The sequence below is a fragment of the Salmo salar genome, chromosome ssa25 (genome assembly GCF_905237065.1).
Source record: "Salmo salar chromosome ssa25, Ssal_v3.1, whole genome shotgun sequence".
Taxonomy (NCBI): Eukaryota; Metazoa; Chordata; class Actinopteri; order Salmoniformes; family Salmonidae; genus Salmo; species Salmo salar.
In genome coordinates this window covers 28,011,005-28,025,403 of record NC_059466.1, presented here as the reverse complement: position 1 = coordinate 28,025,403, position 14,399 = coordinate 28,011,005, and the positions used below count along the sequence as shown (strand labels likewise).

Sequence of the window (14,399 nt, the reverse complement as noted above, 5' to 3'; positions counted from 1 at the left end):
AAAGAGAGAGGAAGAGGCGTCCGTGTGAGAGAAGCCTTTTTTGTATGGAGGTCTATGAGAGAGTGTCGAATGACGTGAAGCTGATTTGATCGAATATACGTTTTGTAATGTTTAGACTGTTACAAATGTACTGATATAAATGGAGACATGCATGTGGCATTCCGTCAACTTTGAGAAAAACGACTTAGTGCCTGTTGTGCGCACGCGTGGTTTGAATGGTCCTACCTGATCGTGCATGCTTTCAATCATTGAGGACATGTATTAACGGTTGTATTTCCATTGTTAGAACGGTCACTCGCCTATCTTGTCAATATAATAGATAATATTTGCCTGAGTGAACCTCAGTGGAGTAAACTCAAGAGAGAAAGGGGAACCGAGAGGCCCAACTCGGGGGGAAATCTGTCGCCCTCCAGCAGGTGGCGTTTTTTTTTGTTGCTCCGATCAAGCAAGGAGTTTTTGTATGGCGGTTAATGAGTGTCGAATTTGGTCACCCCAAAAAAATGAATGGCTTATTTGCTACGTGGGTTTTATTTTTATCAAATTGACTTTTCTTTATGCTGAAGTTATTAAAAGTATACTGGTAGAAGTAGATGTGACATCCCGGCAAGTTTGCGAAAAAACACTTTATATCATAGTCTCGAGATGGCTATGCATATTCATGTCTGAGGCTAGTAGCATAACGTCTCTTGCCATTAAATACAGGCGGTAGACATCAACAACACTCATCGAATATTCAAGAAAGGATTACAATAATGAGATGTATCCTCTGTGTACAACATAAAACACCAAATAATGCATGCAGAGCAGAATTAGGCCGATACCCGCTAATTATCAAAATCCAGAAAATAGTTGTTAAATTATACAACCACACAAAAGGAAGCAATTCCCAAACCTTCCATTACAAAGCCATCCCCTACAGAGAAATAAACCCAGAGAAGAGCCCACTAAGCAAGCTGGTCCTGGGGCTCTGTTCACAAACACAAACAGAGCCCCAGGACAGCAACACAATTATACCCAACCAAATCATGATAAAACAAAAAGATAATTACTTGACACATTGGAAAGAATTTACAAAAAACTGAGCAAACTAGAATGCTATTTGGCCCTAAACAGAGAGTACACAGTGGCAGCATACCTGACCACTGTGACTGACCCAAAATTAAGGAAATCTTTGACTATGTACAGACTCAGTGAGTATAGCCTTGATATTGAGAAAGGCAGTCGAATGCAGACCTGGCTCTGCACACTGCCCACAAAATGAGGTGGAAACTGAGCTGCACTTCCTATCCTCCTGCCAAATGGATGACCATATTAGAGACACATATTTCCCTCAGCCTACACAGACCCACACAAATTCGAAAACAAATCCAATATTTCAACCATATCTATTGGGTGAAATACCACGGTGTGCAATGACAGCAGCAAGATTGGTGACCTGTTGCCAAATTGAAAAGTGCAACCAGTGAAGAACAAACACTATTGTAAATACAACCTATATTTGTTTATTTTCCCTTTTGTACATTAACTATTTGCACAATATTACAACACTGTAATATATATATACATACATATACACATACATACATACATATATACATACATATGACATTTGAAATGTCTTTATTATTTTGTAAGTGTAATGTTTACTGTTAATTTTATATTGTTTATTTCACTAAGTGTGTATCTATTTATCTTGCTTTGGCAATGTAAACATATGTTTCCCATACCAATAAAGCCCTTATATTGAAATTTAATTGAAATTGTATCCACCAATATTTCTTTCGTGCGTTTAGAACGATCCGGATGTGAACCCTTTTTCGTTGCCATTTAGTACCCACAAGTCTTTGCAACTTCCTTTCCGACATTTCTCGGGCAGAGTGAGTACTGCTTTGCCTAATGTGTGTTATTTATCTAACTTCATCCTGACAGTGTGTGAATATAGTCCAATGTTTTAATTACGTAATTGCAAGATGAGACACTGAACTCCCTAAACGATTCAATCTTGGTTGAATATTCCCAAATGATCAATTGTGCGTATTTAATTAGAAACGTGTAGTCACTAAGCAGTCTCTTTGCTATCCGCACGTCCACAACCAGTAGTCAGCTAAACGGAACTATTGTGTCAAATGTCTCGGTTGTAAGGCCTATTAGTCCTTTGTTTAGGTCTGGGATCCCCAATTTCTGTTTCACAACATCGCATTGCTATTAATGTAAAGTTAGTCAGAAACCAATCTCTGTAGCGCGCTAGTTAAACTAGCAAGCTAGATCAATACCAGTGTCATTAGCTAGCCGGCTGCATTGCCTGGCGTCAGCAGCCAGATTTATGCTCAATGATGTATACATTGTTTATGCCCCACAAACACGTATCTAGATGGCGAAAGTTTCTGGTATTGTAAACCTATGAAATGTATTTTCTACAACATTCTAATTTTTCACTAATGAAACTTCACGTGGGATTGTTTACGTTCATGTCATTGAAAGCAGACTTAAAGTGGAACTGACAGCCTTTTAACTATTTTGCCGATATAAAACAGTCATATCAGTCATATCAAATTAACAGTTTATGCTACAAAACCAACTTTATAAGAGGTTTTAAAAATAGGTTAATATTTGACTTATTAACATTCCACGACGTCACTTACACGAAGGCATTTTTGGTTGAATAGACTTATCCAGTTCAACGCATGATTAGTATAATTCGGCAATACATTTATTGGTGGTTGAAAAAAATACTGATATCGGGTTGTAAATCAGATGTAAATTGTTTGCTGCTTCCTTTCTGGATGCACTGTTTCAGTTTCAATTGCTCAATATTTTGGACAAAAATGGACGAATGTAACTAAGGCTGTTATTGTCAATACAATCAAACTAGCAGGGCAATAATCACATCAGTCAAAAAAAACGTCATGCGCCGAATACAACCGGTGTAGACCTTACAGTGAAATGCTTACTTACAAGCCCTAAACCAAAAATGTAGTTAAGAAAATACCTATAATAAAACGAGATTAATAACAAATAATTAAAGAGCAGCAGTAAATACCAGTGTCAAGGTAATTGAGGTAATATGTACATGTAGAGTTATTAAAGTGGATATGCGGGCCTTCCCTGTGGCTCAGTTGGTAGAGCATGGCATTTGCAACGCCAGCATGGTGTGTGCAACTCCAGGGTTGTGGGTTCGATTCTCACGGGGGGCCAGTACAAAAAAAATGGATGAAATGTATGCATTCACTACTGTAAGTCGCTCTGGATAAGAGCGTCTGCTAAATGACTGAAATGAAAAATGCTATGCATAAATAATAACACAGTAGCAGCAGCGTATGAGGGGGGCAATGCAAATAGTCTGGGTAGCCATTTGGTTAGCTAACGTAGCTAATGGGTTAGCGTATCTATTTATCAAGCTAAAAACAGAGCCTAACGTTTGCTAGCTGCTAGGAGGATGTCATTGGGAGGAGTGGGTGAGTAACTGACTTTTCCCCTTGTTTTTTGGTGGCAGGTGTAATTTGGTTATCTAGCAAGAACTTGAATGACTGTTTGCATAGCTCTTGCGTTCGCAAATTCACTCTGGCTATCTACTCGGATTTCAGATCACTCTCCTCCGAGTGTGCCAGAGCTAGGCTGGACAATAGAACGAGTCAACGTTCACCCAAGGCTGAACAACAGCAAAAGAACATTGGCTAAACTGGAACACTAGCACCAGCCCATGGCAAATGAATGGAATCGAACGTTAGCAGAGCCTGTTTTGATTGGAGTGATGCTTAGAATTCCATTTCGCCTTAATGGCCCAAAAAATGTATCCTTTTTATTTTACCACAATCTGTTCATCTGACGAAACTGGGAAAAAAACGACTCGTGTAGAAAGTAATTGTGTCAACTGCGCTTATGTCTGCGTAATGAGAAAGTAAAGAAAAAACGAAAACGTATAATTATTTCTAGTCTGGTGATCGATGACAAAGGAGCTCGCTGCCCAGACTTACATAATTACAAAGAGGAGATTCTCCTGATTTAAAATGGTGCCCGACCTGAAAAAAATCTAAATATACACATTGTGAGATATTTGGTGAAATAGAAGGCATGCCTCTCCATAGGAAAACAATGGGGAGAGCTCAGCGTTCCATGGGCAAAAAGTATTTTGAGTCTAGCGTTTGATGACGACCAAGTTCGCTGCCCAGACTTACATAATTAGAAAAAGGAGATTCTCATTATTAAAATGGCATCCGACTTGAAAAAAATCTAAATATACACATTGTGAGATATTTGGTGAAATAGGCAGACATGTCTATATTTTCCCTATAGGAATCAATGGGACGACCGCAAGAGATTATTATATTTTTTTTAACTAGGCAAGTCGGTTAAGAGCAAATTCTTATTTACAATGACGGCCTAGGAACAGTGGGTTAACCTCTCTAGGGGGTGTGGTACTCTACCGTCCCACCTGGCCAACATCCAGTGAAATTGCAGAGCACCAAATTCAAAAACAGAAATACTCATAAAAATTCATAAAACATACAAGTGTTAGACATCGAATTAAATATTAATTTCTTGTTAATCCAACCACTGTGTCAGATTTCAAAAGGCTTTTACGGCGAAAGCATACCATTATCTGAGAACAGCGCCCAGCAGACAAATCATTAAACAGTTAGCAGCCAAGTAGAGGAGTTACACAAGTCAGAAATAGTGATAAAATTATTCACTTACCTTTGATGAACTTCATATGGTTGCACTCACAAGACTCCCATTTACTCAAATGTTCGATAAATTCCCTCTTTATATCCAAAAACCTCCGTTTTGTTCAGTAATCCACAGGCTCAAAGGCAGTCAACAACAGACAGACGAAAAGTATCAGTTAAGTTCGTAGAAACATGTCAAACGATGTTTATAATCAAGCCTTAGGTTGTTTTTAGTCATAATAATCAATAACATTTCAACCGGACAAAAGCTTCGTCAATATAAAAGGAAAACAACAAAGGCATGCTCTGGGTCGTGCGCATGAAAAGCCTCTGACACTGCAGGGTCCACTCATTCTGACTGGTCTTACTCACTCATTTTTCAGAATACAAGCATGAAACAATGTCTAAAGACTGTTGCCATCTAGTGGAAGCCACAGCAAGTGCAATTTGAGTCCTAAGTCAATGGATACTGTAATGGCATTCGATAGAAAACTACAAAAACAAAAAAAATCCCACTTCCTGGATGGATTGTTCTCAGGTTGTCACCTGCCATATCAGTTCTGTTATACTCACAGACATGATTTTAACAGTTTTGGAAACTTTAGAGTGTTTATCCAAATCTACCAATTATATGCATATCATAGCTTCTGGGCCTGAGTAGCAGGCAGTTTACTTTGGGCACGCTTTTCATCCGGAGGTGAAAATAGTGCTCCCTACCCTAGTGAGGTTAACTGCCTTGTTCAGGGGCCAAACGACAGATGTTTACCTTGTCAGCTCGGGGATTCGATTGATCAACCTTTCGGTTGGCCCAACGCTCTAACCACTAGGCTACCTGTCGCCCCAGGTTCCATGACTAATTTTCAGTTAACATTTTATCTATAAACAACGTGAGCAGGTCTCATTGCCAACAATAGCGAAGCAGGCATTGTGATGTAGAAAAATAAGCTTGGAATAGAACATTCGGAAGGCGAGTTGGTGCCACGGTACTCAATAGAACTACAGTGATTACAGTGGCGCCGGAGGAGATGGCTGCTGTTTTACAGTCTCCTAACCAATTGTGCTATTATGTGTTTTTTTTTGTTGCGATATTTGTGAATTATTTTGTACATGTTTCTGCAACCGTATCTTACGGCAGAAAAGAGCTTCTAGATATCAGGACAGCGATCACTCACCTCGGATTAGACAAAGATTTTTACAACAACAGCAGCAAGCAGGATTCACACGATATTCTCGAAACACCCCACAGGGCAGACATCCCAATTATTTGCAAAAGGAAGCGACACAGAGGAAGAAGAGCGGGATGCCTCGTCCGGACCCGAAGAAGGCAACTAGGAATGCTGCCGTTACCGTCAATATTACTCGCCAACGTGCAATCATTGGACAATAAACTAGACGAGGTACGATCACGAATATCCTACCAACGGGACATCAAAAACTGTAATATCCTATGTTTCACGGAATCGTGGCTGAATGACGACATGGATATTCAGCTTGCGGGATACACGCTGCACCGGCAGGATAGAACAGCACACTCCGGTAAGATGGGGGGGGGGTCTTTGCACATTTGTAAACAACAGCTGGTGCACGAAATCTGAGGAAGTCTCTAGATTTTGCTCGCCTGAAGTAGAGTATATTGTGATAAACTGCAGGCCACACTACTTGCCTAGAGAGTTCTCAGCTATACTTTTTGTGGCTGTTTATTTACCACCACAGACAGATGCCGGCACTAAGACCGCACTCAGGCAGCTGAAAAAGGAAATAAGCAAACAGGAAACCACTCACCCAGAGGTGGTGCTCCTAGTGGCCGGAGACTTTAATGCAGGGAAACTTAAATCAGTTCTACCAAATCTCTATCAACATGTTAAATGTGCAACCAGAGGGGAAATAATTCTAGATCACCTGTACTCCACACACAGAGACGTGTACAAAGCTCTCCCTCGCCCTCCATTTGGTAAATCCGACCACAACTATCCTCTTGATTCCTGCTTACGAGCAAAAATTAAAGCAGGAAGCACCAGTGGCTTGGTCTATAAAAAAAAATGGTCAGATGAAGCAGATGCTAAACAACAGGACTGTTTTGCTATCACAGACTGGAACATAATCCGGGATTCTTCCAATGACATTGAAGAATACACCACATCAGTCACTGGCTTTATCAATAAGTGCATTGAGGACGTCGTCCCCACAGTGACTGTACGTACATACCTCAACCAGAAGCCATGGATTACAGGTAACATTCGCACTGAGCTAAAGGGTAGAGCTGCCGCGTTCAAGGTGCGGGACTCTAACCCGGAAGCTTACAAGAAATCCCGCTATGCCCTGCGACGAACCATCAAACAGGCAAAGCGTCAATACAGGGCTAAGATGGAATCATACTACACCGGCTCCGACGCTCGTCGGATGTGGCAGGGCTTGCAAACTATTACAGATTACAAAAGGAAGCACAGCCACGAGCTGCCCATTGACACGAGCCTACCAGACGAGCTAAATCACTTCTATGCTCGCTTCGAGGCAAGCAACACTGAGGCATGCATAAGAGCATCAGCTGTTCCGGACGACTGTGTGATCACGCTCTCCGTAGCCGAGTAAGACCTTTAAACAGGTCAACATTCACAAGGCTGCGGGGCCAGATGGATTACCAGGACGTGTACTCCGAGCATGTGCTGACCAACTGGCAGGTCTCTTCACTGACATTTTCAACATGTCCCTGATCGAGTCTGTAATACCAACATGCTTCAAGCACACCACCATAGTCCCTGTGCCCAAGAACACAATGGCAACCTGCCTAAATGACTACAGACCCGTAGCACTCACGTCCGTAGCCATGAAGTGCTTTGAAAGGCTGGTCATGGCTCACATCAACACCGTTATCCCAGAAACCCTGGACTCACTCCAATTTGCATACCGCCCAAACAGATCCACAGATGATGCGATCTCTATTCCACTCCACACTGCCCTTTCCCACCTGGACAAAAGGAACACCTATGTGAGAAGGCCATTCATTGACTACAGCTCAGCGTTCAACACCATAGTACCCTCAAAGCTCATCACTAAGCTAAGGAACCTGGGACTAAACACCTCCCTCTGCAACTGGTTCATGGACTTCCTGACGGGCCGCCCCCAGGTGGTGAGGGTAGGTAGCAACACATCTGCCACACTGATCCTCAACACTGCCAGGGATGCGTGCTCAGTCCCCTCCTGTACTCCCTGTTCACCCACGACTGCATGGCCAGGCACGACTCCAACACCATCATTAAGTTTGCTGACGACACAACAGTGGTAGGCCTGATCACCGACAACGACGAGACATCCTATAGGGAGGAGGTCAGAGACCTGACCGGGTGGTGCCAGAATAACAACCTATCCCTCAACGTAACCAAGACTAAGGAGATGATTGTTGACTATTGGAAAAGGAGCACCAAGCACGTCCCCATTCTCATCGACGGGGCTGTAGTGGAGCAGGTTGAGAGCTTCAAGTTCCTTGGTGTCCACATCAATAAATCAGAATGGTCCAAACACACCAAGACAGTCATGAAGAAGGCACGACAAAGCCTATTCCCCCTCAGGAAACTAAAAATTATTTGGCATGGGTCCTGAGATCCTCAAAAGGTTCTACAGCTGCAACATCGAGAGCATCCTGGCCGGTTGCATCACTGCCTGGTACGGCAATTGCTCGGCCACCGACCGCAAGGCACTACAGAGTGTAGTGCATACGGCCCAGTACATCACTGGGGCAAAGCTGCCTGCCATCCAGGACCTCTACACTAGGCGGTGTCAGAGGAAGGCCCTGAAAATTGTCAAAGACCCCAGCCACCCCAGTCATAGACTGTTCTCTCTACTACCACATGGCAAGCGGTACCGGAGTGCCAATTATAGGACAAAAAGGCTTCTCAACAGTTTTTACCCCCAAGCCATAAGACTCCTGAACAGGTAACCAAATGGTTACCCGGACTATTTGCATTGTGTGCCCTGCCCCCACCCTGTTTAGCTTATATGCGTAGTCACTTTAACTATACATTCATGTACATACTACCTCAATTGGCCTGACCAACCAGTGCCCCCGCACATTGGCTAACCGGGCTATCTGCATTGTGTCCCACCACCCGCCAACCCCTCTTTTTACGCTACTGCTACTCTCTGTTCATCATATATGCATAGTCACTTTAACCATAACCACATGTACATACTACCTCAGTAAGCCTGACTAACCGGTGTCTGTATATAGCCTTGCTACTCTTATTTTCAAATGTCTTTTTACTGTTTTATTTGTTTACTTACCTACACACACACTTTTTTTTTCACACTATTGGTTAGAGCCTGTAAGTAAGCATTTCATTGTAAGGTCTACACCTGTTGTATTCGGCGCACGTGACAAATAAACTTTGATTTGATAGGAGCCGGCAGGGTGAAAAATGCCCTAAAATAAGGCCTGCTTTTTCGTGATTACTTCTAAATGACGGCAAGCAGCTGGGAATATGGTCATATTATGAAACTGGGCTCCACGGCGGATGCAATGAACTAGTTTGTTTTTATTTATTTTTATTTAGCGTTAAAATGTCATGTGTCCAGCCTACCAGAGCGCAGAATAATTGATGAATTTACTGAAGGCGCAACACCGGCTGAATATGACTGGTGTCGGTAAATGTAGGCAAAACATTTTTATAGTTAGTCATGAACGCTCTAGATAACATGTAAACAGACTAGCTAACCAGCTCTGCTAGGGCAAGTAAAATGGTCAGTGCTGTGTTCTCAAATTTGATTTGTACTTGGAAGTAGCTAGCTAGTCAACTTGATTCATTTAGCTTGTAGGCAAGCTGCAGAAAGATTTTTAAATGTATTTTACCTTTATTTAACTAGGCAAGTCAGTTAGGATGTCGTGTCGTGTATCAATGCTGGTTTGAGGGCCAACTAGCTAAAAAGGTTTGAGAGGTTTTGTCTAATGTTTGTTTGATTTTAGCTCATCTTGCTCTGGCTAGTATTAGTTGTTGATCTTGTTGTTGTACATAACTGAGGGAGAGAGAGCCTACCTTTTCATGGTTGTTTGATCAATAGGACTGTAAAGTTCCTATATGTAAGAGGACTCTGTGGTATAGACATATTTGCAGTCACACTGTTGTAACTGCTGGTAAATACACAGTCGAGTTCATAGTGAATGATGCACAAAAGGCCTATTGTATCTCTGGTTGTCCATGGTGAACCGCTCTGCGTAGACTCCGGTCCTGGACTAGACAGATGTTTTTTTTTTTAATTTTATTTACAATAGTGTATCCTGGGGTCTATATGAACAGATTTTAATAAGATTTAATGTTGCTAAAATGCTGTCAGTTCCATTTTAAGCTCAGTGCTGACTTGGTAGGGGGGCACTCCTTTTAACCAAATAAGCAGTGGACACTTAAGGAATGCATGTCTTGTCTCTGGTTATGAGCAAAAGGTTAGTCAATGTTTTATGTGATGTCTTTTCTTAGATGGCGCCAAACAAGAAGGGCGGTGAGAAAAAGAAGGGGCGTTCTGCCATCAACGAGGTTGTGACCAGGGAGTACACCGTCAACATCCACAAGCGCATACATGGCGTGTGAGTACACTGTCTGGGGGCATGGCACTGAGTCTGCTGCTATAGAGTTATGGATGTGTGCTATCTACACACGGTTTGAAGGAAGTACTCTGTTTGTATGCTTGCAAGGTGTTTTTGTTACTTTGATGGCTGGTCTAAGGTAATTTGGTGGGCGATCCCACTGAAGAGGATTAAAGGGAATGGTGGAGGTAAAATTATCAGAGGCAATTGACACTTCTGATTTTGTACCAGCTGAATGTTGCTTATGGGAAAGAATGTGAGGTGCCAGTGTGAATGGGCTTAGGCTACGTTGTGACTCTATTTTTCTTTCCAAGGTCATTATAGGTGGACAAGCAGCTGGTGCTGTGTAGTGTTGTCCATTGCTGGATGCTTATTTTTGGAACTGCAATAAGGGTCCTTTTTGCAAGGGCATCCGTTGTTATATTGCTTTGAAAAATAGACATTGCTTGCTCTGACAAATGTGACGATTTTATCAACCTCTTTGATAATCCTGTGCATGTAATTAACATTGCTTCTTGCTGTGTCCCGTCAGGTCCTTCAAAAGGAGGGCACCTCGCGCTCTCAAGGAGATCCGCAAGTTCGCCATGAAGGAGATGGGAACCCCTGATGTACGCATCGACACTCGCCTGAACAAGGCTGTATGGACCAAGGGTGTGAGGTAAGCAAACCCTTGTGTTTCTTGCGACAGAGGCCTTAGCCTGCTGGTCACTGGTACAGAAAAGGTTATGAGCTTAACTTGATTGACGGCTATATTTCAAAACTGATACTTGAAACTGTCATCTTAGCCAATCTGAGTGACACTGAGTTGAGGGTACAGTATACTACAGGTTAATGCTTTAAGTGCAATAAGTGTTGGGACGATATGCACTTAACCGTAGTATGAACTGGACTATGCTGAATTCCAAATTGCCTGTGCAGCCATGTCAAATTCAGTGCTTCCTCTGCAATGGACTGCACTGGCCAAAATGGCTGCCATAGTAAAACTAGTTCATGGGCCTCGCATTCATTTTCCATTAATGTTGGGGATAAATTTGTGCTAATGACAATTGATTGTTGATATCATTGATGCACATTATTCGTTACGTCTAATTGAATTGAAAGTTGAAAATCAGGCTCTTTTTCCCTCTCTCCCTCCACCCCTCTATCAGCAAGAAAACCCCACTGTCACCCCTGTCCTATCTGCTTCATGCAGTGTTGTCCTGATATCAAGGGGTAGAGGCTAGTTAGCCCGGGCGGATATCAACTTTGACCGAGCCAGCATCAGTGCTGGCTTCAGAGCGAAGTAATATCCTGTTATGCTTGGCGATGGGTGTAGAGTTGACACAATTAATAAAAGTTGAGGCGTGGGAAGTTTTCCACAATGCCATGCACTAAAACTGAGCACATTTATCCATGTTAAAACCTCTCTAGGCTAGGTGGGACGGTAGCGTCCCACCTGACCAACATCCAGTGAAAGTGCAGGGCGCCAAATTCAAACTACAGAATTGTAAATATTTAACATTCTTCAAAATACACATGCAATATGTCAAAATAAAGCTTAACTTCTTGTTAATCCGGCCGCGGTGTCAGATTTCAAAAAGGCTTTATGGCGAAAGCAAACCATGCGATTATCTGAGGACAGCACCCCACCATACAAATGCATAAATCATTTTCAACCAGGCAGGTGGCGACACAAAAGTCAGAAATAACGATATAATTCATGCCTTACCTTTGAAGATCTTCTTCTGTTGGCAGTCCAATATGTCCCAGAAACATCACAAATGGTCCTTTTGTTCGATAAACTCATTTTTTATATCCCCAAAATGTCCGCGTTTGATTCAGAAAAACACCGGTTCCAACTCGGCAAGTGTACTTGCATTTCTGAGGTTGGTGATCTGGTGTATATGAAATGAGCAATACTTGTATGTCACCCACTGGGTGGAAAATATCCCTGTGGGTGACCTTAATTAACAAATTGTGGTAGACTTATGACTACAAATTATCTAATAAGTTACCTGTTAACTTTGTCCAAACATTTCCAACAACTTTCTTAATCCATCCTTAGGTATCCTAAAACGTAAATAATTGATCAAATTTAAGACGGAATATACTGTGTTCAATAGCGGATAAAATCAAAGTGGAGCGAGCTACAGGTCGCGCGCCCCAAACAAGAGTCCACTTGGCTTGACTCTCATTCTGAATAGCCGTACTTCTTCATTTCTAAAGGAAAAACATCAACCAATTTCTAAAGACTGTTGACATCTAGTGGAAGCTATAGGAACTGCAACCAGGTGCCTCAAATCTAGTTTACCATAGAAAACCAATTGAAAACACAGTGAACTCAACAACAAAAAATCCTGGATGGTTTGTCCTCGGGGTTTCGCCTGCCAAATAAGTTCTGTTATACTCACAGACATTATTTTAACAGTTTTAGAAACTTTAGTGTTTTCTATCCAACTCTACCAATTATATGCATATCCTAGCTTCTGGGCCTGAGTAGCAGGCAGTTTACTTTGGGCACACTTTTCATCTGGACTTCAAAATACCGCCCCCATCCCAAAGAAGTTAACTGATATTTTGTATGTTATTTCAGGAATGTCCCATACCGTATGCGCGTGCGCCTGTCAAGGAAACGCAATGAAGACGAGGACTCTCCCAACAAACTGTACACCCTCGTCACATACGTTCCTGTCACAACATACAAAGGTAAGTCCAACATTTGCTTGGCTGTGTGCTGTGCTCACTGCTGAATTGTATCCACAAGTATACTTGCATTTCTGAGGTTGGTGATCTGGTGTATATGAAATGAGCAATACTTGTATGTCACCCACTGGGTGCAAAATACCCCTGTGGGTGACCTTGGTTAACTAATTGTGGTGGACTTATTTTCAGATCAGCTGCATGCAAATGGGTAGACAAAGTAGTGGACCTGTAAATGCTCCAACCAAAGCTCAGAGCTAGTCCTGTGCTGTTCCTCATTTGCCTGTTGAAGACTAAACTGATTCTGATTGTTTTCTTTTCTTTCTACAGGTCTGCAGACGGTCAATGTGGATGAGAACTAATTTTTCACCGGTGTTGAAATAAATGTATAAAAGAAACTGCAGTATTGGATATTTTTTTCATCCGGAGTTTATGCACTCACTAATTTGGATTATTGGTGGCGCAATTGCATTAAATTATATTTAATTTTCTTTCTAGAGCAAGTGTCTGATTAGTGTTAGGATATAAAAGCATGTTTTTTAATTTTTTTTATTATTATATAAAAGCATGGTTTTTTTAACCTTTATTTAACTAGGCAAGTCAGTTAAGAACAAATTCTTATTTTCAATGACAGCCTTCCCCGGCCAAATCCTAACCCGGACAACGCTGGGCCAATTGTGCGCTGCCCTATGGGACTCCCAATCACGGCCGGTTGTCATACAGCCTGGAATCAAACCAGGGTCTGTAGTGATGCCTCTAGCACTGAGATGCAGTGCCTTAGGCCACTCGGGAGCTGCTTGTTTACTTCAGCCGCATTACATGTGCTTTTGAGGGTCTTCAATCTCCTTGGTGAATCAGTCTATGCCAGGTATTCCCAAACTGGGGTATGGGGGTACGCCAAATGAAAATGTGATTAACATTAAAACAAATTAAAAAATGTATATCTATCAAGGGGTAGAGGCTAGTTGGCATATATATATATATACACACACACATACACTTGAAGTCGGAAGTTTAGATACACATTAGCCAAATACATTTAAACTCAGTTTTTCACAATTCCTGACATTTAATCCTAGTAAAAATTCCCTGTCTTAGGTCAGTTAGGATCACCACTTTATTTTAAGAATGTGAAATGTCAGAATAATAGTAGAGTGATTTATTTCAGCTTGTATTTCTTTCATCACATTCCCAGTGGGTCAGAAGTTTACATACACTCAACTAGTATTTGGTAGCATTGCCTTTAAATTGTTTAACTTGGGTCAAATGTTTTGGGTAGCCCTCCACAAGCTTCCCACAATAAGTTGGGTGAATTTGGCCCATTCCTCCTGACAGCTGGTGTAACTGAGTCGGGTTTGTAGGCCTCCTTGCTCGCACACGCTTTTTCAGTTCTGCCCACAAATTTTCTATAGGATTGAGGTCAGGGCTTTGTGATGGCCACTCCAATACCTTGACTTTGTTGTCCTTAAGCCATTTTGCCA

General features: G+C 41.9%; 1 protein-coding gene and 1 non-coding gene across 8 annotated transcripts; both read left to right on the top strand.

The window, feature by feature from the left end:
- Window positions 1-3: 3 nt before the first annotated feature.
- LOC106586486 (60S ribosomal protein L31) lies at window positions 4-13,316 on the top strand. Of its 7 annotated transcripts, none has more exons than XM_045707746.1 (5): window positions 4-22; window positions 10,133-10,239; window positions 10,772-10,897; window positions 12,812-12,924; window positions 13,249-13,316. In XM_045707746.1, the coding sequence occupies exons 2-5, from the start codon at window positions 10,133-10,135 to the stop codon at window positions 13,278-13,280; spliced, it is 378 nt and encodes a 125-aa protein (XP_045563702.1). In that variant the 5' UTR covers window positions 4-22; the 3' UTR covers window positions 13,281-13,316. The 7 variants fall into 7 exon arrangements, with proteins under 7 accessions (XP_045563702.1, XP_014029327.1, XP_014029325.1 ...); XM_014173852.1 differs by lacking the exon at window positions 4-22 and adding an exon at window positions 24-42; XM_014173850.2 differs by lacking the exon at window positions 4-22 and adding an exon at window positions 1,789-1,877.
- LOC123730663 (small nucleolar RNA SNORA5) lies at window positions 11,153-11,287 on the top strand. Its single transcript, XR_006762098.1, has one exon. It is a non-coding gene; the product is annotated as a small nucleolar RNA SNORA5 (small nucleolar RNA).
- Window positions 13,317-14,399: the final 1,083 nt, after the last annotated feature.

Coding starts and splice junctions, on each gene's coding strand:
- LOC106586486 (XM_014173849.1), top strand. Junction 10,240..10,771: donor CACAAGCGCATACATGGCGT/GTGAGTACACTG, acceptor GTGTCCCGTCAG/GTCCTTCAAAAGGAGGGCAC. Junction 12,925..13,248: donor TCCTGTCACAACATACAAAG/GTAAGTCCAACA, acceptor TTCTTTCTACAG/GTCTGCAGACGGTCAATGTG.